We start from the raw sequence: 23,952 nt of genomic DNA, 5'->3' as shown, positions 1-23,952 counted from the left end.
TGTTGGCTAATGTATGTTTGTAGAAAGCAAGAGCAAATGAAGTAAGAATGTTTTGGTGCACACACGTTTAGTTAAGATACACTGAAATTTAATTTTTCTTTATTTAGTTAGCATTACAGTACCACTTACTTATTCAGAGAAGAGAAATAGGGAACATTCAAACTGAGCTTTCGGAAGATTTTTTTTTTCTTTCTTTATTGATTTTGTAAAGCTTAGGTTGTTAGGAACCACATTGACATCTGAGAGTTGTGCCAGGAGAAGAGATGCTTCTGAGATAGATGCAGCTTGCAATGATTTTTTTGTGTAAGTATTTTTCTTAACAGTATATCAACAATTAACAATTGTAGCTTACAGAGCTTGGCAGGGTTCTGTCATTTGAGCACTACATCAAATCCAGTGCATAATGTCGCCAACCACCGTTTCATACACCCAGCTGTTTGTAAAAGTGTATATCTATATCTATATCTATATATATATATATATATATATCAAATGAGTTAGTAACTATAACATTTTGCAATAGTTAAATGGGTAAAATTATTTGCCTTAATACAAACATGGGTCCCAAAACTGTCGAATGCCTGTCATACTCCATAGTAAGTCAACTTACTATTGAAGAATCTGTGAATATGTTATTTTTATGATTAGTGTAGTGAAAATGATTGATATCATTATCATTAGCCAGGCAACTAATCCTTTCCCCCCCCCCTCGTACCCTAGGACACTGGTTTTACATGAAGATGTCTCATTCGTATATCAGCCAAACATCAATCACAGTTGTTGATCTCGAGTCTTAAGATATCACTTCTTTTGGGAGCAGTTTCATGTAGTCTTCCCATATAAGTTTCGTCCGGTTGTAATGTTTGGCAGACCTTTGTGCCGCAGTCAAAAGTTCTATATGTAGTAACTTCTGAATTTTTTGCTTCCATAAACTCTTAAGTAAGGGGGCTGGTATTGTCCATTGCGCCAAAATAGTGTCTTTTGCATGAGCGTAAGTTTGTCCAGCAGTTTAACCTGGCTATCATCAAGTGCATATGTCTCATCGTCTATCAATCCCAAGAGCCATATACTAGGATCTAAGGGAAAGGCTTTCCCCCAAAGTTGTGTAACCAGGTGTTGCAAATATCCCCAAAAATGTTGTAATGTAGGGCATGACCAAAAACAGTGATAGAAATCCGGTTGGGGGTGAGAGCATTGAGTGCATAGTTTGTCTGTAATTATCCCCTTGTGATAAGCAGTACGTTGTGAATAGAAGGCTTGGTAGAGAAACTTATATAGCTTATCTCTCAGTGCCACATTTTCCACTATGGCGGGAATTCGTTGAAAGCAGGAGCAGAGGTCCATCTGTGATATTTCATGCGGAAGCTGCCTATTCCATTTTGTTACCACCGATGTTAAATCTGAGAGTGGCGTAAGGACTATAAATGCTGAGTAATATTGAGAGCATTTTTGATGCTTTCCATCTGGACCCTTCAGCAAGCTTTGAATTCCTTTGGTAGGGTTTAATTTCTGCTCTTCAAGAATAAAATGTCTCATTTGCAAGTACCCATAAAAGTCAGTACGAGGAAGCTGATATTTCTCCTGCAAATCTTTGAAACTTAGGACCTGTACCAGGGTGTCCTTCATTAAGTAGCTGAAATATGGACTTCAGCCCAATCGAGGACCACCTATGAAAAGAACCTGATCCATGCTTGGTTGAAACTATGGGCATCCTCAAATGGGCAGACAAGCCGTTGACCCTGGCGTCACCTTAAACATCTTACATATAGTTTTCCAATCCATTCAAAGGGGCGGATGGCCACACGTTTAGTTATATGCTTGGGAAGGAACGCGTCATTAAGTTGAAACACTGCCCCTGGAGCATACGGAGCTAGCCAGTTTTTATAATGCTCCAGGGGAGTGCATCCCTCAGTGTCATATATCCAGTTTCAAATATGTCTCAGCAGGCTCGCATAGTTGTAACTTTTTAAATCAGGGCAATTTAGTCCACCCCTCCCTCCCTTTTGGGTCTCATAAGAGACCCAAAAAGGAGGGTCTCTTATGAGACCTGCCCACAAATATCTGGTAAGTTCTTTATGTATATCACGTATGTCACTTTTTTGCAACCATATACGCAACATGTGAAAGAGATATAGCAAATGTTGCTTACCTGTAACAGGTGTTCTCACGGGACAGCAGGACATTAGTCCTCACATATGGGTGACATCACAGGATGGAACCCAATCATGGAAAAACATCTGTCAAAGTTTCCAGAACTTTGACTGGCCCCTACTGGGCATGCCCAGCATGGCACCAATCCTGCAGCCATCAGGGGTCCCACTTCAGTTTTATTTAATAGCTACAGGCAGTGCCGAAAAATAAAATAATAAAACGTTACGAACCCAACACCATGGGGCGACAGGCGGGTTTCGTGAGGACTAACATCCTACTGTCCTGTGAGAACACCTGTTAAAGGTAAGCAACATTTGCTTTCTCACAGGACAAGCAGGGTGGTAGTCTTCACATATGGGTGAGTACCGAGCTGAGGATGTCCGAATATGTACCAAATGTACCCAAAGGCGTGCAACAGGTACAACTGGGGTGGAATTTGGGAGAGGGCATCCTGAACCCCACGGGCAGGCGGAAGGGTGTAGGTACGTCCCGTTGTAAATAGGTTACGAAGGACAAACTGGCCGAAGATGGAATCTTGTCTTCCGGCTTTGTCCAAGCAATAGTGGGCTGTAAAGGTGTGAAGAGAACTCCAGGTGGCAGCCCTGCAAATGTCAGGGAGCAGCACAGAGCATAGGTGTGCTACTGAAATCTCCATGGCCCTTACAGAGTGTGCTTTAACACGGTCTTGAAATGGAATGCCCGCTTGCTGATAGCAAAAGGATATGCAGTCTGCCAACCAGGAGGAGAGAGACTGCTTACCCACAGGCTTCCCTAACTTGTTAGGGTGGAAAGAGACAAACAATTGAGTGCTTTCCCTGTGGGCAGCTGTACGGTCTAGGTAGAAGGCTAGAGCCCGTTTACAGGTAAGGGTATGCAGAGCCTGTTCTCCTGGATTGGCATGGGGCCTGGGAAAAAAGGTAGGTAGTATGATGGATTGATTGAGATGAAAATCCGAAACTACCTTAGGTAAGAATTTAGGGTGAATGCGGAGTACCACCCGGTCCTGCAGAAGTTTAGTGTACGGCGGATAGGTAACTAGGGCCTGTAATTCACTAACTCTGCGAGCTGAAGTGATAGCCAAAAGGAAAATCACTTTCCATGTGAGACGTCGAAGTTCACAAGAGTGAAGAGGCTCTAATGGGGGTTTCATGAGCTGACCTAAAGCCAGATTAAGGTCCCAAGAATGGGCTGGAGGACATGTAGTGGAGGCTTGATGTGGAGCAAACCCTTCAAAAAACGTGTTACAAGGGGTTGTACTGATATAGGGACATCCCCGACACCTTTATTGAAAGTGGCTACCGCACTGACATGCATTCTGATGGAAGAAGTCTTAAGACCTGACTCTGACAGATGCCAGAGATGGTCCAGGATTTTCGGGATTGGACAGGAAAAGGGGTCAAGGGACTGAGAAGAGCACCATGACGTTCCATTTGTAAGAGTAAGATTTTCTCGTGGAAGGCTTTCATGAAGCAATGAAGACACGGAAAACTGGTTCAGAAAGGTTAAGTGGCTGAAGGATTAACCTTTTAACTTCCATGCCGTCAGGGACAAGGCGTGAAAATTGGGATGGCAAAGGCACCCGTCGATTTTAGTGATCAGAAGCAGGTCTGTTCCTAAGGGAATGTGCCTGCGAAAGGAGAGATCCTGAAGTATTGGAAATCAGTGAGGTGCTATCAGGATCATGGTTCCCTTGCCCTGACGTAACTTCACGAGAGTCTTCGAGAAAAGAGGAAGTGGAGGGAATGCATAGAGCAGTTCGGTTGCCCATGAGAGGGAGAATGCGTCTTTGGGCTGAGAGCATTTGCTGCGAATGAGAGAGCAGTAGTTCTCTTCTTTGCGGTTGTGAGGAGATGCAAAGAGGTCTATCCGAGGATATCCCCATTGTTGGAAGATGGAGTTTACTACTGAGGGGGTTGAGAGACCACTTGTGTGGTTGAAAGATGCGACTCAGCTTGTCTGCCAACACATTGTCCACTCCTGGCAAGTAGGTGGCCCTGAAGTACATGGAATGCGAGAGAGCTTCCGCCCATATCTGCGCAGCTTCCTGACACAGAAGGAAGGAGCCTGTGCCTCCCTGTTTGTTGATGTATCACATGGCCACCTGGTTGACCGTCTGAATCAGGATGACTTGGTTCGAGAGGCGATCCTGGAAAGCCCTGAGAGCATATCTGATTGCTCGAAGTTCCAGGAAATTTATTGCTGTTTGGCTTCCTCTGGAGGCAAAGATCCTTGCATTTGCAGATTGGTCACATGGGCTCCCTTGCCGAGGTTGGAAGCGTTGGTGGTGAGTGTGATTTGAGGGCCTGGAGCCTGGAAGGGCAAGCCCTGATCTGATTTTTCCACCAGGCAAGAGACAGACGGAGTGAGTCGGTGACGTAGACAACCGTCAACAGGGGCTGAATGGATTGAGTCCATTGTGACCTTAGAGTCCAGTGCATGAATCTCATGGCCAAGCGGGCCATTGGTGTGACATGGACTGAGGACGCCATGTGTCCCAGGAGGATGAGAAATTGGCGTGCAGTCTCAGAGTGCTGAGACTGCAGCTGGTGAGCAAGAGACACGAGAGTTGGTGCTCGCTGTCGAGGCAGGAAAGCCTTTGCCTGCAAGGTGTCCAAGTCTGCCCCAATGAACGACAAGGTTTGAGATGGGACTAAATAGGATTTGTTGTAGTTGACGAGAAATCCTAGTGAAATTAAGGTGTGTAAGGTGAGATTGAGGGACGACAGAGCAGCTTGCTGAGTGGGAGCCCTGACTAACCAGTCAGCTAGGTAGGGGTAGACGTGAATACCTTGGGTCCTGAGGAAGGCTGCAACTACTACGAGGCATTTTGTGAAGACTCGTGGCGCAGACGCTAGTCCGAATGGAAGCACTTGGTATTGATAGTGCTTGGGGCCTACTAGAAACCTCAGGTATTTGCGATGAGATGGAGTTATCGCAATATGAGTGTATGCGTCCCGGAGGTCTAGAGAGCAGAGCCAGTCTCCTCTTTGTAGAAAAGGGAGAAGCGAGCCCAAGGTTACCATCTTGAATTTCTCTCGCTTTAGGTACTTGTTGAGGGCCCGTAGGTCCAGAATAGGACGAATGGCTCCCAATGTTTTGGGGATTATAAAGTACTGGGAATAGAACCCTAGGCCGTGCTGAGAGTATGGTACGGGTTCTATTGCTTTGGACTGGAGGAGAAGGGAGACCTCTTGATCCAGAAGAATGGAGTGATCGGATGTTCTCCACCTCGGTAGAGGTGGGGAGTCCGGATACAGGGAGAGAAAGTTTAGATGGTAACCCTGAGCAATTATTGTCAGTACCCATTGGTCTGAGGTGACTGAGTGCCATATGTTGTGGAAGTGGCACAATCGACCTCCCACTGGTATGTGAGGCAGTGGAATCTGGCTGCCGCTCTCTAGGTGGAAGTCAAAAACCTGAAGCAGGCCCTGGTTGAGGAGCTGCTTGTGGCTTTTGTTGATGTGTTTGATGAGACTGTGGTTTTTGATAAGGTCTCGTGGCACGGGATCTGGCTGATGGCGGATAGGACTTCTTCGGGCGGAAGAAAGACTTTTTAGAGTCCTTTCTGAAGGGCTGCATAGAAGAATAGTCGGAAGGCATCAGTGAGAGCTGTCTTAGGGTCTCATGATGGTCCTTAAGTTCCGCCAACGTCCGTTGAATCTGTTCGCCAAACAGGTTATCTCCGACACAAGGCAGGTCGGATAACCTGTCTTGTACTTCCGGGCGAAGGTCAGAAGACTTGAGCCAGGCCCACCTTCTTGCCGAAATAGCAGCTGCAGATACTCTAGTAGACGTATCAAAGATGTCATAAGATGTCCTGATCTCATGCTTGCCTGTCTCAAAACCCCTGTTTACTAGGGTTTGTAGCTGTTCTTGAAATTGTTGCGGCAGGGAGTCCGACAAGTCTTGTATCTGCTTAAAAATGACCCTGTTATATTGGGTCATATAGAGCTGATAGGTGGCAATCCGAGAGATGAGAATTGACCCTTGGAAGACTCTGCAACCTATGGCATCTAGGAACTTTTGTTCCTTGCCAGGGGGAACAGAAGAGTAAGGCTTTGACCTCTTTGCTCTCTTCTGTGCAGATTCCACCACTACAGAGTGGTGATCCCATTGTGATTTCTGAAAGCCTGGAGCTGACTGCACCGAATAGGTAGTGTCAGCTTTCCTGTGGACTGGAGGAATGGAGCCAGGATGTTCCTAGTTCTTCTTCAGGAGATCCAAAAGAACCTGGTGGATAGGAATGGAGGTTATTACCTTGGGGGCATCCAGGAATTGGAGTAACTCCATCATTTGGTGCCTATCATCCTGTTCAGTCTGCAATTGGAAGGGGACCAATTCAGACATTTTCTTCACAAAATTTATAAAGGAGAGGTCCTCTGGAGGAGAACGCTTCCTACTTTCAGTGGGTGAAGGTGGTGAAGGTAAATCATTGGTGTCTGGAGAGGAATCATCGGTCCAGATGTCGTAGGGATCAGCACCTGTCCCTCTAGGAATTAGAGGGGGACAGGGTGGTGGAATACCTGAAGGTCCTGGTCTAGGCTCCGAAGGAATCGGAGGAATTATCAGAGGCACCGATGAAGGCATCGAAGGCCGATTAGATGAGGCTTGAAGAGGGTCTTTCCCTGGTTTAGGTAAAACTGTTATATATGCTTTGTTAAATTGAGAGGGAAATTTGTTGCTCTCATAGGCATGGTTAAAGAAAGACACAAAGTGACCTGCTATATGTGGGCATAAAATCTTATAGTACTCCGAGGTGAGACTATCAGGCCCTGGCGACTTATTATTTTTACTAGATCTGATCACCCCTTGTAGTTCCCTTTCAGTGATAGGTCTGGTTAAAAACGCTCGCTGTATTTGAGGTACCTGAGGCACGTGTAGGTCTTGAAAGAATGAGTCCTCATCAACTCTGCTCCCCATTCTATCCTCACAATGTAGCCCTTCATAGAATAGTCGGAGGATCTCACAAATTTCCAAGCATTTTGTGACATGAGCTCCTGTTGCAGTTTTCAACCCGCCAATGAAAGTTTTCCTTCTTTTTATTGTCACAAGTTGTGTTAAGAGTTTGCCAGACTTATCACTGTGATGAAAAAAAATGATGCTCCGAGGCTTTAAGTGACTTTTGAGCCTGTAAATGTAAATGAGCATTTAAAGTATTTAGACAAGCCCAGTAAGAAGCTTTATGAGGTGGAGATGGGGACTCAGCAAGCAGGTTTATTTTGCAGTTTGAAGCTGGGTTTCTAAAGTCAAGATAGTTTTATGCAGTTGCTTGCGTTTGGCACTTGTGTACGCAATAATGTCTCCTTGGAGTACCACTTTGCTTGCCTCCCAGAATAAAGAAGAGTCATCGCAATATTGAACATTGTATTTAGCGTATTCGTCCCACTTTTGCTTGAGAAACTGATGGAAATTTTTATCTTCATTTAAATAACCAGGGAATCTCCATACTCTCGGGCCACTTCTATCCATAGAAACCCATAAATCCACCCATACCGGGGCATGGTCTGCTATAACTATAGAGCCAATATCTGCCTCTCCCACCTTGTCAAATAAATTGTCATTTATGAGAATATAATCTATTCTGGACATCGTGCTGTGTGCCCTAGAAACATGATGTAATATCCGCCAGACATCCAAGAGTCGCAATCTCTTAAATCCACCACTCCCGATTCTGGCTTCCATCTATAGCCCTTTGGAACTTATTTATCTAACTGAGCATTGTAAACACAATTTAGATTGCCTGCCATAAGCAAATCCCCCTGTGATTTAGTCAATAGGATGTTAACAATATGTGTGAAAAAATCTGGATCCGGGATATTTGATGCATAGATATTGCGTTTAGTAATACTTTTCCCTGCCAAAGTTCCCATGATAATAATAAATCTCCCTTCGCTATCTTTTATTTCCTGAGTAACAATTAGTGGGGTGTTCTGGTGGACCAGAATCGCCACCCCCCCCCCCCCCCCCTTTTTTTCCTTTAGCGGAAGAAAAGTGGCATGCTGCAGCCCATTCTCTATATAATTTTGCACTCTCAAAATCGTTTAGGTGCGTTTCTTGAATGCAGGCTGTATTTACCCTTAAACGCTGCAGATGTTGAAATATTTTTTTCCGCTTTACTGGGGAACCCAGCCCATTGGTGTTCCAGGAAATCAGTCTGTATTTACTCCCCATTTACTAGCAGATCACCAATGCTATGATCTCGAAAAGGATGGTAACCAGTGAAGGGGTCAGGCTCCCAGCCTAGCCCGGCCCCGAATCCATAGACCTGCACATTTCCTCTGGTGAAGTCTCCCGTTGTTCTATGTAACACACATGAGAATCTATCTATCTATCTATCTATCTATCTATTTATTTATTTATTTATTTATTTATTGGCTTTTATATACCGGAGTTCATGTACTAGTACATACCACTTCGGTTTACACAGAACCAATATTGGAAAATTACATCAAACAAGTGGGTATAAAATAACAATGCTAACTTTGTAGGAACTTAGAACTTGAGGTAAAGGAGAGAACAGGACCAAGTGGTAACAGATCAATGTAAATAGCTAAATAATAAATACAAATTCTTACAATAAATACAAATGCTTACAGATTACAGTCTTCAAAATCTAAGTTTACATCTTCAGAATAATGTTTAAATCTACAAGAACTAACGGTTACATCTTCAAGGTTTGTAGACTTCAAAGCTGAGGTTACATCTGACTTAAAAGGTATTGGTGTAGCATGCTGTAAATTTAATGATTGGGAATATGAGACCAAGAAATACAATTAAGAGTTGCGGCATCAGACATCTGGTTAACGTGATTATGAAATGCGTGAATGAGTCTAGTTCTGGGACGTGGCTCTGAGCGAAAACTTTAAGTGAAGGCTTTTGTAAAGAGCCAGGTTTTGAGTTTCTTTTTGAATGTTCGAGTACAGGTTTCAAGACGAATGTCCGTGGGGAGGGCATTCCAATGGAGGGGGCTGGCAGTCGAGAATGCACGTTTCTTGAGTGAGGACTTGTCTGAAGGTACGTGTAAGGTGCCTAAGTAACTGGTTCTGATTGGTCTTGATGATGCATGTGGACGAAGTGGACAGCTTAGATCAAGCGATGTTTGGGAATGGATGGTCTTGTGTGTTATAGTTAGCACTTTGAAAATGATTCTGGATCTGATAGGGAGCCGGTGTAAGTTTTTTAGTATGGGTGTTATGTGTTCACTTCTGCTGGTGTTAGTAAGAATCCTGGCAGCGGAGTTCTGCAACATTTGTAGAGGTTTGGTGGTGATGGCTGGAAGGCCTATAAGCAGAGAGTTGCAGTAATTGATTTTAGAAAATAGAATTGTTTGGAGGACTGTTCTAAAGTCCTGAAAATGTAGGAGAGGTTTCAACTTTTTCAGAATGTGTAGTTTGTAATAGCATTCTTTCATTGTGTTCTTGACAAATTCTTTGAGGTTCAGCCTATTGTCTAAGGTAACCCCAAGGTCTCTTACTTGAGTGGAATTGATCATTGGAGGCGTGGTTAGGTTGTTGGTAGGCTGAAGGTTCTCATCTGGAGTGATTAGCAAAAGTTCCGTTTTTGACGTATTAAGTACTAGGTTAAGGTTAGAGAGGAGTGAGTTTATGGACTGTAGACAATTGTTCCAGAAGTTGATGGTGCTGGAGATGGAGTCAGTGATTGGCAGCAGAATCTGGACATCGTCTGCGTATATGAAGTGTATGACCTTAAGACTTGAGAGTAGGTGACATAAGGGGAGAAGATAGATGTTAAAAAGGGTAGGGGAGAGGGAGGATCCTTGAGGAACTCCGAAAGTGGACTTGACCGGGAGGGAATCCTTGTTGCTGATTCTGACCTTGAATGTCCTATTATGAAGGAAAGATCTGAACCATCCCAGGGCTGATCCTGAGATGCCTATGTCTGAGAGCCGGTCGATTAAGATAGAGTGTTTTACGGTATCAAACGCAGCTGATAGGTCGAGAAGAATCAGGAGGTATGGGGTCTTTTTCTCCAGACCTGCGAGGACTCTGTCAGTTAGAGAGGTTAGGAGGGATTCCGTACTAAGGGATTTGCGGAATCCGAATTGGGCTGTTGTGAGGATCTTGTAATCTTCTAGGTATTCTAGGTATAATCTAAAATGTTTATAGGCCCAAATCATGTAAGGATTCCAGGGCCTTTCCCCCCCACCCCCTCCCTCAAACCCCATAAATTTCCTCAGAAACCTGCAAGACTCGAAGAGTTTTTAGCAGAGATCATTTTGTTGGCTCGAGCAACACAGAGCCTCCACCCGCCCCCTTAGTCATGAATGGAACAGATTCAGAGTAAGCAATAGCATAAATGTCACTTGTTTGTCTTCCAGAAACTTTGTCGCCGCTTCCATGGTTTCACATATGTAGTCCATTTACCACTGTGATTTATGCGGAGTTTGGCTGGGAATTGTAAAGCAAATTGGATATGCTTCTCAATAAGTGTGCCACATATTGGCACGTAGGACCTGCGCATCGCAGCCACCTTGGCAGAGTAATCTGGCCCAATCAAACCACCGCTCCTTGTAATTGTAAGGTGTCCTGTTTGCGGGCTACTTGCAGAATAAGCTGCTTGTGGTGGAAGTTTAGATTCTTGGCAATAACTATACGGGGCTGGGTTTAGTCTGCCATCCTTGTCCCCAGATGGTGCACTCGTTCGATTTTTAATGTCCCGTGAATCTCCGGGAGCCCCAGCGTGTCGGGTAGCCATTTTAATAGTGTTGGTCTCAGGAGGTGATCGTTTCAGGTATCCCTAAAAAGCGGATATTTGACCTCCTAGCACAGTTCTCAAGATCATCTAATTTATCCGCGTGTACTTGTAAAGTTTTTTCCATAGATGCCACTTTTCCATTTAATGCGGTTACCTCATCCTCCAGGGAGGACGTCCTCCCTTCTACTTGGTCAAGACGTGGTGCGTAGACAGTGATGGCTTCCCACAGTGAAGAAATTTGCTTGGAAATCCCCGCTAGTTTGCTGATGAGAGCAGCTATCACTGCATCCTTAATTTCGGCTGTGGTTGGATGCATAGGTGAACTGACCTTAGAGCTTTCGCCGCTTTGGATCTCCATTAGCATCGACACATTTTGTTGTCCAGCCCTCGAGGTTTTTCCTTGTCCCGTTTTGCGAGCTTAGCCGGCATAACCGATGGTGATTTCGACATAAAAGTTGTTATCGACATATGCAGTCGTTATTTATGAAGTCTTGAATATTGCAGCAGAATTTAGGAAGCCAGATGGTGGCGGGTGGAGGATGTGCCGCTCAGAGCGAGATCAGCTGCGTCCGATCGCGCTCATCACATCATGTGATATCACTTACAAAGATTTCCAGCAAGATTTCAGACAGATTGCCAAGGAGAAATTTCATTGGCACTCACCAGTCTCTATGGATCTGTAAACATTATTTTCATACACACCTGATACAAATAATTTCTGATCAGAAATATTTAATTCAGTTTACAGATACAGAGTATAACTTTTAAAACTGCACACACGGACTCACATACGCATGTATATGGACTTGCACAAAATTACTATGCTATTTTATAATATGTGCATATATGATAGGTGCAGATTATAAAATATGTGCAAATATGCTTGCAAACATGCGAGCATATCTAAGAAAACATGCACTGCACAAGTTCAGAGTTATCCAGAAAAGTAGCGGCACATATCTGGATAACTTCCGATTTATCTGGCTAAGTAGTGCCTTTGCTGTTACTTTGCTGGATAAGTCAGAGCTTGTCCAGATAATTCACTGTTACGTATGCGAATAAGTTGGAACTTGTCTGTCTGTCCAAGTACAGGCAAAGGCTGTACTTTGACGGACAAGTCGAAATTTAGCCGGATAAGTGTGCAAAAATGATAAACGTGTATATTTCCTTCCAGTTTTAAAAGGATACGTGAGTAAATTTTACATACCTGTTGTAGACGCATTTACCCTCCCCCCCCTCATAAATCAGCTTTTACATGTGTTGAGTTTGGTTATTTCATTGCTGTGTACCATGCTAGAAAATCTCCTGTTTTACCAATTGGTCTACCAGTTTGCCCAGTCCATCTGCAGGTTGTGAAGACCCTCCTGGCTCTTCAGCTCTAAGTACCTCCATTTCACCCAGATTCCCCACCCAATTATTTTTACTTTTAAGATATTTACAATCATACTCCAAATATCGTGCAGGAGAAAATACACGCCAGTAAGCTGCAACATTTACATACGTAAATTGCTTATAACATAGCAACTTACTTATTAGTGCCGCTGAATGACAGCCCTGTCATTCAGCGGCACTAATCGCTGTGGGGCTGCACTCATACCGTGCACCGATACTTCACAAGCTATCTTACAGCTGCTTAGAATGACGGCACACAACTCACCTTAACTACTATTATAGTATATCATCACCTGAGAGGTCCCTGAGGAAGGAGTCAAATTCTCCGAAACACCGCAGTGTCGGAGCATCACTTCAGGACTGCATATACTACCTCTGTCACTGGTGGAAGAAGATAAGTGCTTACATAGTAGTTCTTTACACTGTGCCAGCACTCATTGTCTTTCAGCAACCTATGATTAGATGAACCCAGTGTTTTCACGGGCTTTATGACATAAGCCACAGAATTCACTGTGGCAATGTATGACGGTTGCTAGACTCCATCATCTTTTGAGTTCTAATTTTGATAGTCAAATCTTTATAATTGAGATTTCTAAAATAGTATAAACTCTTTTATATGCTATTTTACACATGAAAGTGCTATTTCACATGTATAACTTTTGTAAAATTCACCTTTGTTACCAACAATAGTTACATCAATAGAGGTTTACAATCTGGTATGGTCGTGGACCCTGGATTGTAGTGAGAGCTGACTCCACCCACAGGGAGGGGCCCTGTGGGGACTCTCTATGATAGGCGTGGCCTCAGCTGAGATGGACGCAGATGTAAGAGACTTTATTAGACTGGAACGTGGGTAATACCCACAAGATGAAAGGAAACACAGTCCAGAGTAGTAAGGTTGCTCAATAATGATATCCCTGGTAGTGGTCCACAGAGCGGGGTACGCCAGGGAACTCTTCTCCTGAAAGCACACCTCTCAGCGTAGATCCGGTAGTGGTCCGCAGCGCGGGGTACGCCGAGAATCAGCAAATTGTAGTTCAGAGAGGTGCAGGTCAGCAGAGCAAGGTAGATGATGGTACTCACTCTGAAGTGTAGAAAAAGATAGCTGGGATGAGCATGATAGTGGCCTGAGGCATGGGGTACACAGGCGGTTCCAACAGCAAGATAGTAGAATGAGAATTACACTCACAAGGCTTGAACTAGGAGGATCCCAGATAGATGGATTCTCCAGGCAGGAAGGCCCTCAGAGGAGCAGATGGCCAGAACATGACAAGGTCCCTGAGGAGCGGGTACCTAAAGCGTTCTAAGTCCGGGAATACAGGAACCAGTTCAGAGTAGTGAAGTGAAGCATCTCCAAAGGAGTGGAATAAGCAAGAAAGAAGCCCTTGCTAACTCGTAAGAAGCATAGGCTGGATGGGTTAAATACTTCTGGGAGGGAACGCCCCCGAGGTTCCCGCCATGACGTGAATAAGAGAGGGCCTGGCGCGTGCCCTAAGTAATCCCCAATTCAAGATGGCGGATGGGATCGCCCACGCCGTCCCAGGGACGCCGAGGAAGGCGGCGTTTGCAGGCTGAGGCCGCCATGGCCTTGAGAATCGCTGGTGCAGGGAAAAGAGAGGTGAGCAACAGAGGTCGCAGCCATCTGTGACCGGGCGCAACATAGAGCAAACAAAATATTGATACAAATTGGGAAACATTTTAAAACATTTTTAAAATTGTGGTCTATTTGCCACTAGACCCTTTTCATCCCCCCTTGCTCTTTTTATTTTTGTTTACTAAGGAGGTTGCTATGTACATCTTTTTTTTTCCTATTGCTTTTATATTTTTCTTTGTCAGTAATATCTCCTCTTTATTTCTTTTCCAGTATCCTTTATATTTGGAATATTGTTAAAATGTAAAAAATAAAAATAAAAAAATAAAACTTTTTTTTAAACATTTGATAAAAGTGAAAGAGCCATGAAGAATTGTTTGTTTTCTCTCCCATTTTTTGCTTTACACATGATACATGTGCCCATATGTAGGCCTGAATTTGGGAATAGGCAGCATAGGCAGCTGCATAGGATGCAGAGTTTTGAAGGTGCCAAATATCCAGGCCAAAGAGGACCCTGCTTCTGCTTGCTGTTGGCACAGCTTCAAAGGGGTGCTGCCATGCCACGCTGCCTATGGACTCCAAAATCTTAAATCTGGCCCTGCCCATATGCAGCAAAATTACGTCCTCATGCGCTCATCAAAAATCTGGTCATTTTCTAAGTTGCTTACGCTGAACGCGATGAATGACTGCAGGTTAAGTACTTGCTGAGTACAGGTACAGAAGCCACTCATTTTTAACCCTTTCGATGTGCTACTGTTTACAAAGTGAGATGTAATTGGAAAAAAAACTCTATTGCATGAAAGGGTAATGCTCAATGTGTTCCTGTATCCTGTGCTTTTGTGTTAGAATTATTTACAGCTGGGGCAGACCTTGCCCACAAATCGTGACTCATGAGCTGCGCTTTTGCTGGACTTGATCCCGATTTCACGGGATGAGTGGGCAACACGACACCGTCAGCAGTGAAAAATAGCCAGGAATCGGGCAAACAGCGTTCATTGCTGAGATTGTTTCCGGGCTAAAAAAGCCCTTCCAACAGCTGTTTGCTTTGGCCGAAGCTCAGATTCCGGTTTTTTTTTTCCCCAACCCTTCCAAAAAAAAAAAAAAAAGAAAAAGAAAATGTGGGCTGGCTCTTCCTGCAGTCAGGAAGCGGTCTCTGTGTTTCCAGAGTTGTGGTCGGTGGGCTGTTTTGACCTGCTTTCCCTGACCTTTTCTTCTCAATCAGGGAAAGGCACCGAGCTGGAATTGTTGGGGGCCGAGGGGGGGGGGTGTGTGTGTAAGGAGAAAAGCAAACTTCTGAGGTTGTGGGTTGTTTTTTGTTTTTTTATTAATGGCAGCCAAACAGCTACCTTCAAGGAAAGCTCACGCCCCGGAGGGGTGTTCAGTTTGAACATAGTAACTGCTGGAGGGAGCATGTGAGTAGGGTGCCTGTGGCGCGCGCACTGAAGAAACTGTGTGCTCCTTCTGACCCCTGCTATTTTCCAAAGAAGTTTGCAAGAGAAAGGGCTGCAGTTGTCTGAAAGTGCTAGTGGTCTGGAATTAACTGGAGTTGCAGCCTGCCAGGCTGTGGTCAGAAACGGGAGTTTTTTTGGCAGTAAGAAGAGACTTCTTTCTTATAGAAGCCATGCCTGAACTTGGCATTGCCTCAAAGCTAAGGCAGCCAGCTGTAGGGTCAAAGCCCGTCCACACTGCCCTTCCCATCCCCAATCTCGGCAGGACTGTGGCACAGCGCTTCTCTGCAAGGACTCTGGAGCTCCCTGGGGCAGAGAGCTCAAAACTTTCTTGTCAGCTCACGATCAAGTCAACCTGTGATTTTGGAGAAAAGCAAATGCTGCAAGGAAAAAAGGAGACAGAGGATAGCAAGGTTAGTTCTGATTGTTACCTGCCTAGTGCCTACCTGTGCTCCTGAAGCCCTGGCCACCTTTTCTGCACGGGAAAGAACAGGATGAGCAATGCTTTATACGGTGGCTTATTCTAGCAAAATAGCAATTTGCATGGGTAAGAAATAACATTCTTTCATGTTGGAGAAATGTGTACACCCTTTTATAATTCAGGAATAATGATCATGGGTGTTCGGTAGGAGCTGGTGAAGGTAGTCATGCATGAGAAAGTGCATTGGTTAATAAAAGTACTATTTTTGTATATTATACAGTAATTGGTCGAGAATCCAAACCCACACCAAGGACCACTACTAGGCATTTGTTTTAAAAAGTTTTTAATAAATATAGACTGAAATCTGATGCTATCTTGCTAAAAAAAAAAAAAAGTTTTAATAAAACGAGCTACTCTATTGGGTAACTATGTAAATAGCTTCTTCCAGTATATTATTTTTTATTCTAGTGGGAGAATGTTTCCCCTAAATGTAAAATGCCCCTGAGTTTGGGGGGGGGGGGGGGCAGATTACCTGAGCCTTGGCCATTCTCTTTGTATTACATCTGAAGCTGGTTGCCCCAGTATGGAGCCGGACAGGACCACAGGGACTGGCAAGATAAACCTGCAACGTACAGATCAGGTGTGAAACATTTCCAAAAACTGCTAGAAAAAGAGCTGTAGAAGGAGGGAGTTTGTGGGAAGCCTAGATAAGGAAGAAGATCAAGAAGAGAGGACCGACAGACTTTTAACAGGGCAAACTGATTTTGGTCCAGGGATTTAAGCCAAGTCTGTTCTGTATTATGGGTGTATGGACAGACCTCTGCTTGTCGGTTTTGTGTGCATGAATACCTTAGTGCATCATATAGCAAGCTGTTTCACTTTTAGGGTTTTGCCAGAATTTTTTTTTTTTAATTTATTGTCTGAGATATTACCTCAATGAGTTCGAAACCCCTTTTAATAATGTTTCATTTTATCTGTGAGGAAATATTTAAAACATAGCTGTATTCACAGTGGAATGCAATTGTTTTGCATGTTGCCTTTTCAATGCTCATAAAAAGGACTATATTTATTGGAAAGCCAGTTATTTCCCTCTTGGCTAGATCATCCTCTGCCATGTATCTCTGCAATATAACCCTCACTGGTAAGCATTAAGGGTTAAAGGTATCGTCAGTCACCAGCTTCTTAAAAAGTTACCTGTATATTGCTGAATAAATCCCCATAGGGGACTGGTACCTATGAGCGAGCAGGCGCTGAGATTTGGCCCATGTAGTTGTACTGTGTTAATTGTAGAAAACTTCCACGCCTTGGCTGCGGTGGACAGTACGCATCCTGAGAGGGACGCCTCCCATATGAATCCCAGCGGTAGATGGCACTGGAGTAGTTTGCTTGGCCGCCCAGCTGTTTTCCTTCTCCTGCCTCTTGTGCATGACACCTGATCTCTAAAGACTTCCGACACCTCCATCGGCTTCCTCAGATCAGCGCTTAGGAATATAGCAACCCAATCTGGTGCTTTTCTCCCGGTCTCCTTGACCTTGTGTTTTTTTTCTGTTCTGCACTTTGAACTTTTTTTTTTTTTTCTTTTTTTGTGGACATGACAAGTTCATAAGCTGTAAAATAAAGCGCTTCCTCGTTTTAATTAATCTTGGCTTCAGCAGTTCACAACATCAAATCTGGTGGCTTGCCTGCTGCCTCTTTGCAAAGAGGGTTCACAGTACAGGGGATAGAGGGTGATTTTTCAAAGCCATTTCCACTGGTAAAAAGGCATTTTACTGATAAAAATGAGGGTTTTGAAAATTGAGCACCCTGAATGTAGAACAAGGTAGGTAATTTTGCTTGCATTGTTAGGAGGTGGCCCTGGGGGTGAGGAGAGGGTGGCCCACACAACAATGTGCGCAGTTTTTTTTTAAACAAACTATGGAAAAATTATCCATAGAGAGAGCAGGCACATGTCTCTGTAGGTCATTTTTCCAAGGCAATAATCAAAGCAAAACGACCTGTATAGTTTACTTTTGATATTGGTGCAAACTCTGCAGGAAAAATAAAATTCCCATGCATCAACACGAGCAGTTTCATTATTTCCCCAATAAAGTTTCATTTTAATTATAGAGCTTTGTTTTATTTTAAATGGGAAATTGACAGATCAAAAGCATTTTTGTTGAGGTTCTGCTGCTGTTGAGTACATGCTTCTGGCATCTGAGGCCTTGACCTGAAAGGAAATTAACAAAGACTATGTAAGATACTTGAAAAGATAGCTCAGTGCTGTCGGCCCTCATCTGCCTTGCACTGTGATCTGCGGCTCATCGTGATTTGGCACTGCAGTTGAAAAAAGGAGTCTTTCCTGCTCTACTTGATCTCCTTTCAAACGCAATTGTTTCAGGTGAACACAGGTTATATGGTGATCAGGTTTCTTGTCTATTTGATGTCTGCAAGCATTGACGGTTCAGAATTCCACACCATGCCATTGACTGAGACTTTCTCACACATGAAAAAGTGAATTTTTGTTTTCTCTTTCAGGCTTGGAATAACACAGGTCTCTACTCCCAAATGTCTTAGTCCTGCATTTCACATCATGTTAAATGAATTGTAATCCAGAACAGAAGTTACTTAATCTAGCATCACGCCTTATGGGTGGGTCTCCTCTCCGACCGAAAGCAGGGTGAACACAGAGTTTTAGGCCCTGGGGAGGGGTGAAGATGGATAGTTGTCATCACCAGGGTTCAGTGCTAGAGAAGACATCCCATGTGGTCTGAACCAGCAAGGAGTAACAGGTTCTCCCAATCACCATGGAAGGTGGAGAAAGAGGGAGAAAATAGTCATAAACTCATTTAATATCCACTGGGAATAGAAAATCCAAATCTTTAATCCCAGCTTGATCATGGTTAACTATTGAAATTAAGGATATAGTGTCACTTCTGTTTCATTTTATTTAGTGTGTGCTAAATGTTTTAGTGCATGATAAAACACCTAGAATGCACTGGCTGTTCTACTGAATCCTTGTGGATTCCTTGTCGGATTTACGCGAGCAGGGCATTTAAAATCCGCCCCTAAGTGTGTGCTAAAATGATTTATGTATTCACAGGAAGAGTTCTGCCTGAAGTGCGTTTGTGTGTGTTAATGTGAAATAAATGCATCCTTTTTGCACTTCAAGCCTGCACCCATTTTTAAGGATGTGCAGAGGGACGCCATACGTTGCTTTCGGGATTCGTATTCGTCGGGGCGGGGGGGCAGATACGTTGCATTCGGCAAGGGGGGCCCCCGATACGTATATGCGTTAATTCTTATTCGTTTCCCGGCTAAAATTGAATTAAGTACAACCCCCCCACCCTCCTGACCCCCCAAAGACTTACCAAAACTCCCTGGTGGTCCAGCAGGGGGTCCGGGAGCCATCTCCATCTCCGGCGCACAAGATGGCACCGGCCATCCATTGCTCCTACCATGTGACAGGGGCTGACCAATGGCACCGGTATCTCCTGTGACATAGTAGGTCAAAGGCTATCGGCGCCATTTTGAATACCGGCAGCCGAGGGTGTGAGTGCAGGGAGTTTTGGTAAGTCTTGGGGGGGTCAGGAGGGTGGGGGGGGGGGGTTGTTTAAATTGGCTCCTTTAGACGGCCGAATAATTCGGCGAAGATTCGTTGTATTCGTGGGGAATCCCGATATGTTTCGCTTCTCCACGAATACAACGAATATGGCCCTATACGTTGCAGATTACAAATACCTAGGAAACGAATGCACACCCCTACCAGTTTTGTTGATTATTTCACTTTCATGGGGCATCTGATAAGTTCATTCTAGTTGATAACTTTTTCCAATAAATTTTCTTCAGTTGCAAGGTTTATTTATTAAGTTGTGAAATGTCTGTTGAAATATTTTCATGATGCATGCAGGACAACTTTATTTGATTAGCACAAAGGTATATTTGTCATTTGGCCTGGTTAAGTTGCATCAGACAGGCAACACTTCCAAATTGCATTAGTGCAAACAATTCAAGGCTAAACTGGAACCTGCTTTGACTATATCTGGGGAAAAATTTGGAGTTTCTAGCGTTCTGCTGGGAAAATTTGAAACCAATCTGGAAAATATGATGCTGGTCTGAAAAAAAAATCCAATGAAATTCACTTGGGATTGTTTGAAGATCTGGAAAGGAATTCCAAATATTTGACACACAGTCTCTGAGATCGCACTCACTAGTGAATTTGAAATCCATTCAAATTTCATAGATTTGAAAAGCTGAAGATTTTTTTTATTATGTTAAAATTTGACAGGGAATCGTTGATATTCCAGCAAGCTTCTTTTTTTTTATAAAGATTTCTGAGCATGTGCCATACCACCTATCCAGGTTTGAATCCCAACAATTTTAAAGCATTAGTACAACCTTAAATCTTCAAAATAACTAATTTGCTTTCTTTTGCTTCTTCCTTTGGTGGTATTTGCGTGTGATATATTTTATGTTGTATATTTTTATGCCATTAGAGGATAAGGTACACATATATTATGATTTTAAAAAGTGGCAGAAACTGAACCTCTGTCTTCTGCAGGAGCTGGCCCTAAAAAGGGGAATCTCAGTGATTTTGTTTAACTGCTAACTGAATTATGTCAACAAATGTGGTGGTGGTGGTGGTGGTGGTATGTACCTAGTCCGTTATAGACTTAGGCGATCATGGCTCCTCCATGGAAACCCTGAAATTCCTGGCAGGATACTGTAGTGGTTTGCTGTTGCCTTCTGCAGCCCACAGCACCTGGATCTGTCTCCGTGTTCTCCCATCCAGGTACTAGGTCAGGTCCAGCCCTAGCTGGAATCCCTAGGACAGTATTGATGGGGTTTTGCTGCTACCGTCACTGCTTTAATTAAAGTACAGAGATCCCTTGTTTTAACTTCTTCTTCTCCAGCGTTAGGGGCATCGACTCCGAAAGGCCACGGAGAGCCTATGGACACTAAGCCTTCACTGTCTACTCCCCCCACCGGGGCCCTCTAAGGAAAGAGGGGTCGAGGATTGGCTGCCATTGGTGTCTTTGTGCTCCAGGACATCGGGATCATCTCCATCACCCTCGGCACTGGGAAAAACTGGGCCAAGCATCTTCACTGGTTGCTGGGCTCGGGCCAGCACTGGCACCCGCTGTGATGCTGCCAAAGCAACCCTGCGGAGAGGAGGCATTGACCTCCATTGAACCTGGGAGTCCCAGGCGTTCCCCACCGGTGCCGAGCACCGATCTCCCTCAGATCTCTGAGGGAGATCTGGTGATGCTTCCCCCTCCTCCGTCCATTCTGTCTTTGGCGGTCTTTCAAGAGGAGTTGGAACACAGGGTGCAACTGATGGTGGTCCGAGCCCTACAGGGCATCGAGCTGCTAACCCTATTGGTGCTTCCACCGGTGCCGGAGCCTGCACCCTCAATGTTAGCACTGCTGCTGGAGCTCCTCAGTGTCCTCCTTGACTTCCTGCCTATGCAGCCACTGCTGGTGCCTGGGGGTCCCTCAATGCCCCGACGGCCACCATTGCCTCCTCCCTCCAGTGCGATTCCCATTGTGGGTTCCGAGGAGGATGAACCGGTACAGCCCACGGCACTGTTAGGGTCCTTGGTACCGTGACCTGGACCGGTTCCTGCTCCTTTGAGGGTTTCGATGCCCTCTGTGCCCTTGGTGCCCAAGCTGAGGGGGCCTGGGCAGGGGGCCCCCACTGGTGTCGCCAGGTGATGTTAGTGAGGAAGGTGATCCTTATGACCCATGGGGGGATGATACCTCCAAGTATTCTTCTGATGAGTTTGAGTGCTCTTCCCTCGGACCCATCTCTCCAGAGGAACGGCACTGATCTCCACCTAAGGATCTGACGTTTGCGGGCTTTGTCTGGGCCATGGCAGAGGCTATTCCATTTCAGCTTCTGATGGTCAAGGATGCCAGGCACAAGATTGCTGGAGGTTTCCCAATTTGTTGATGCCTCCAAGGAGATGGTGGCTGTTCCCATCCACGACATTTTAAAGTAATTACTCCTTAGGATTTGGGAACACCCTATACCTGTAACTCCGGTTAACTGGAAGGCTGATGCGGGCTTTCTGGTTCAACACGCCTTGGGGTTTGAGAGGTCATGGTTGAGTCGGCCCTAAAAAAAAAAAAGGCCAAGCATTTCTGTACCCACGCCTTGGCCCCACCAGGTTGGGAGCACAAAGCGCTGGATGCGTTGGGTAGGAAGGTTTTCTAGGGCGTCATGTTAATCACTTGTATTGCTTCCTACCAGCTGTACATGACACAATACTCTCAGAACTTCTGGAAGTTATCTGAGCATCTGCCTCAACAGCAACAGGACACCTTCTTGGCACTCATCCAGCAAGGCTTGGAATGTGGCAAGCACGAGGTACGTTCCACCTATGACATGTTCGAAACATTGGCTAGGGTGGCAGCAGTGAGCATTGGTGCTCGCACTGGCTTCGAGCCTCCGATCTCCAACCGGAGGTCCAGGAGAAGCTCACGGACCTGCCATATACTGGCGAGAACTTTTTTTGGTGATAAAGTGCAAGATGCTGTGGCTCAGTTGAAAGATCACCATGAGACCCTCCAGCATCTTTTAACCCAGCACTTCTCAACCGGTGTGTCGCAACACACCAGTGTGTCGCCAAACACCGGCAGGTGTGTTGCGTCTCCCGGTGTCCCACTGCCCTGTTGTACTTTCCTTCTCCCTTTTTCCAGCCCCTGCGCAGGCCAATTGGAAGCCTTCTCCCTTCTACCTGCCAGTTGGAGTAGGAAGAAGGGAGGAATCCTTTGATTGGCTGGTAAGGCAGGCATGGCATAGCCCGGGGGTGGGGTGGGAAGAATGGCAGTGTCGAACCCTGACGAAGCAAGGCTGCCACGGGAGTCCATCCCCATGGTGGTGAAGAGGAAAACCCGACCAAGCAAGGCCACCACAGGAGCCCATCCCCGTGTTGGCGAAAAAAGAAGGCCCACCGGAGTAAAGCCGCGGCGGAACTGGAGCCCATCCCTGCAGTGTAGGAAGAAGATGATTTTGGTGAGAGTTTGTGTGTGTGGGTGTGAATGTGCCTGGGGGTGAGCTTGCGTGTCTGTGTGTGAATGGGTGCCTGGATGAGAGCTTGTGTCTGTGGGTGTGAATGGATGCATGGGTGAGAGTTTGTGTCTGTGGGTGTGAATGGATGCATGGGTGAGACCTTGTGTCTGTGGGTGTGAATGGATGCATGGGTGAGACCTTGTGTCTGTGGGTGTGAATGGATGCATGGGTGAGAGCTTGAGCTTGAGGGTGTGAATCAGTGCCTGGGTGAGAGCTGGTGTGAATGGGTGCGAAAGCATTTGTGTGTGATTGAGAGAGAGACTGGTCAGGGAGGTAATGTTTCTGTGTGAGAGAGAGAGACTGGTCAGGAAGATGACTAGTGTGAGAGAGACAGAAGACTGGTCGTGAGGTCTAATTGGGGGTGTGTGTGAGAGTGACTGGTTGTGGGCGCTAATGAAAGGGGACTGTGAGGACAGAGCTTCAGCAGCCCTTGAAGCTTCTGGTGTGTGCTATTGGCCTAGAAGGGAAAGGAGTGAGAGAGTTGCTGGATAGGGTAAGTAAAAGTGGCTTTTGAAATTTATTTTTCTTGATTGACTGCCATTTTAATTATTGGGTATTATGCGATGTCTGCTGTTTTGAAATATTTTATTGATATTTGGACATGTTTTAATAATTTTTATGAGTTTTTAATTGTTGGATATTATTCTGTTCAGCAGCTGTTTTGTAACATTTCTAGTATAGCTTTACAGTTATTTCTGTGTGGGGCTCTATAGCAGCTTGGCTTATTCTGTTTTCCCAATAGGAAATGTATTAGTGTTTAGGGCTTGGTTTAATAGTTGTATTTCTTAGATAGGATTGTTACTGTTTGAATGTGTTCCATAATACAGGTGTAACTTTGTGCGGGTTAGTTTGTGTGCATTATTGCAAATCCTGAGAGTCTGTTAGGTGCTATATTTCTCTTTCCATTTCTCCAGGTTCGCACTGCATGCAGAGTGGCTTTTTTGGTTTTCCATCCCAGTTTCTGTCTCCATATTTATAATTTGTGGTTTTTCTGTACTTGGTGAAGGTCAGTTCTGGGTGTGTGATCGAGGTGAGGTATTTTACTAGCATGTAGGCATTTGTATCAATCTTATTTGTTGTGTTTTCTCAATAGGATATGCATTAGTGATAAATTACTGTCTTTTCATAGGGAAGGCTATTGTGCCTGGTAGTAAAGGGAGTTTGTTTTACTTTTACTGAGATG

The 23,952-nt window shown here is 44.8% G+C and overlaps 1 protein-coding gene across 6 annotated transcripts in view; it reads left to right on the top strand.

The window, feature by feature from the left end:
* The window catches only part of NAV3 (neuron navigator 3), a 971,329-nt gene that overhangs the window by 483,082 nt on the left and 464,295 nt on the right, over positions 1-23,952 (top strand). For 3 of the 6 annotated variants that reach the window (XM_029597133.1, XM_029597131.1, XM_029597132.1), the window contains exon 1: positions 15,139-15,710. The exons of the other annotated variants lie outside the window; for them this stretch is intronic. In XM_029597133.1, coding sequence (XP_029452993.1) covers positions 15,471-15,710 — 240 coding nt within the window. In that variant the 5' untranslated portion in view covers positions 15,139-15,470. Of the gene's footprint in view, positions 1-15,138; positions 15,711-23,952 lie in introns of those variants that run through there. 6 annotated transcript variants of the gene reach the window in all.

This window comes from Rhinatrema bivittatum, chromosome 4 (assembly GCF_901001135.1).
Source record: "Rhinatrema bivittatum chromosome 4, aRhiBiv1.1, whole genome shotgun sequence".
NCBI lineage: Eukaryota > Metazoa > Chordata > Amphibia > Gymnophiona > Rhinatrematidae > Rhinatrema > Rhinatrema bivittatum.
Note: the sequence above shows the minus strand (reverse complement) of the source record. Positions and strands in the feature narration are given on the sequence as shown.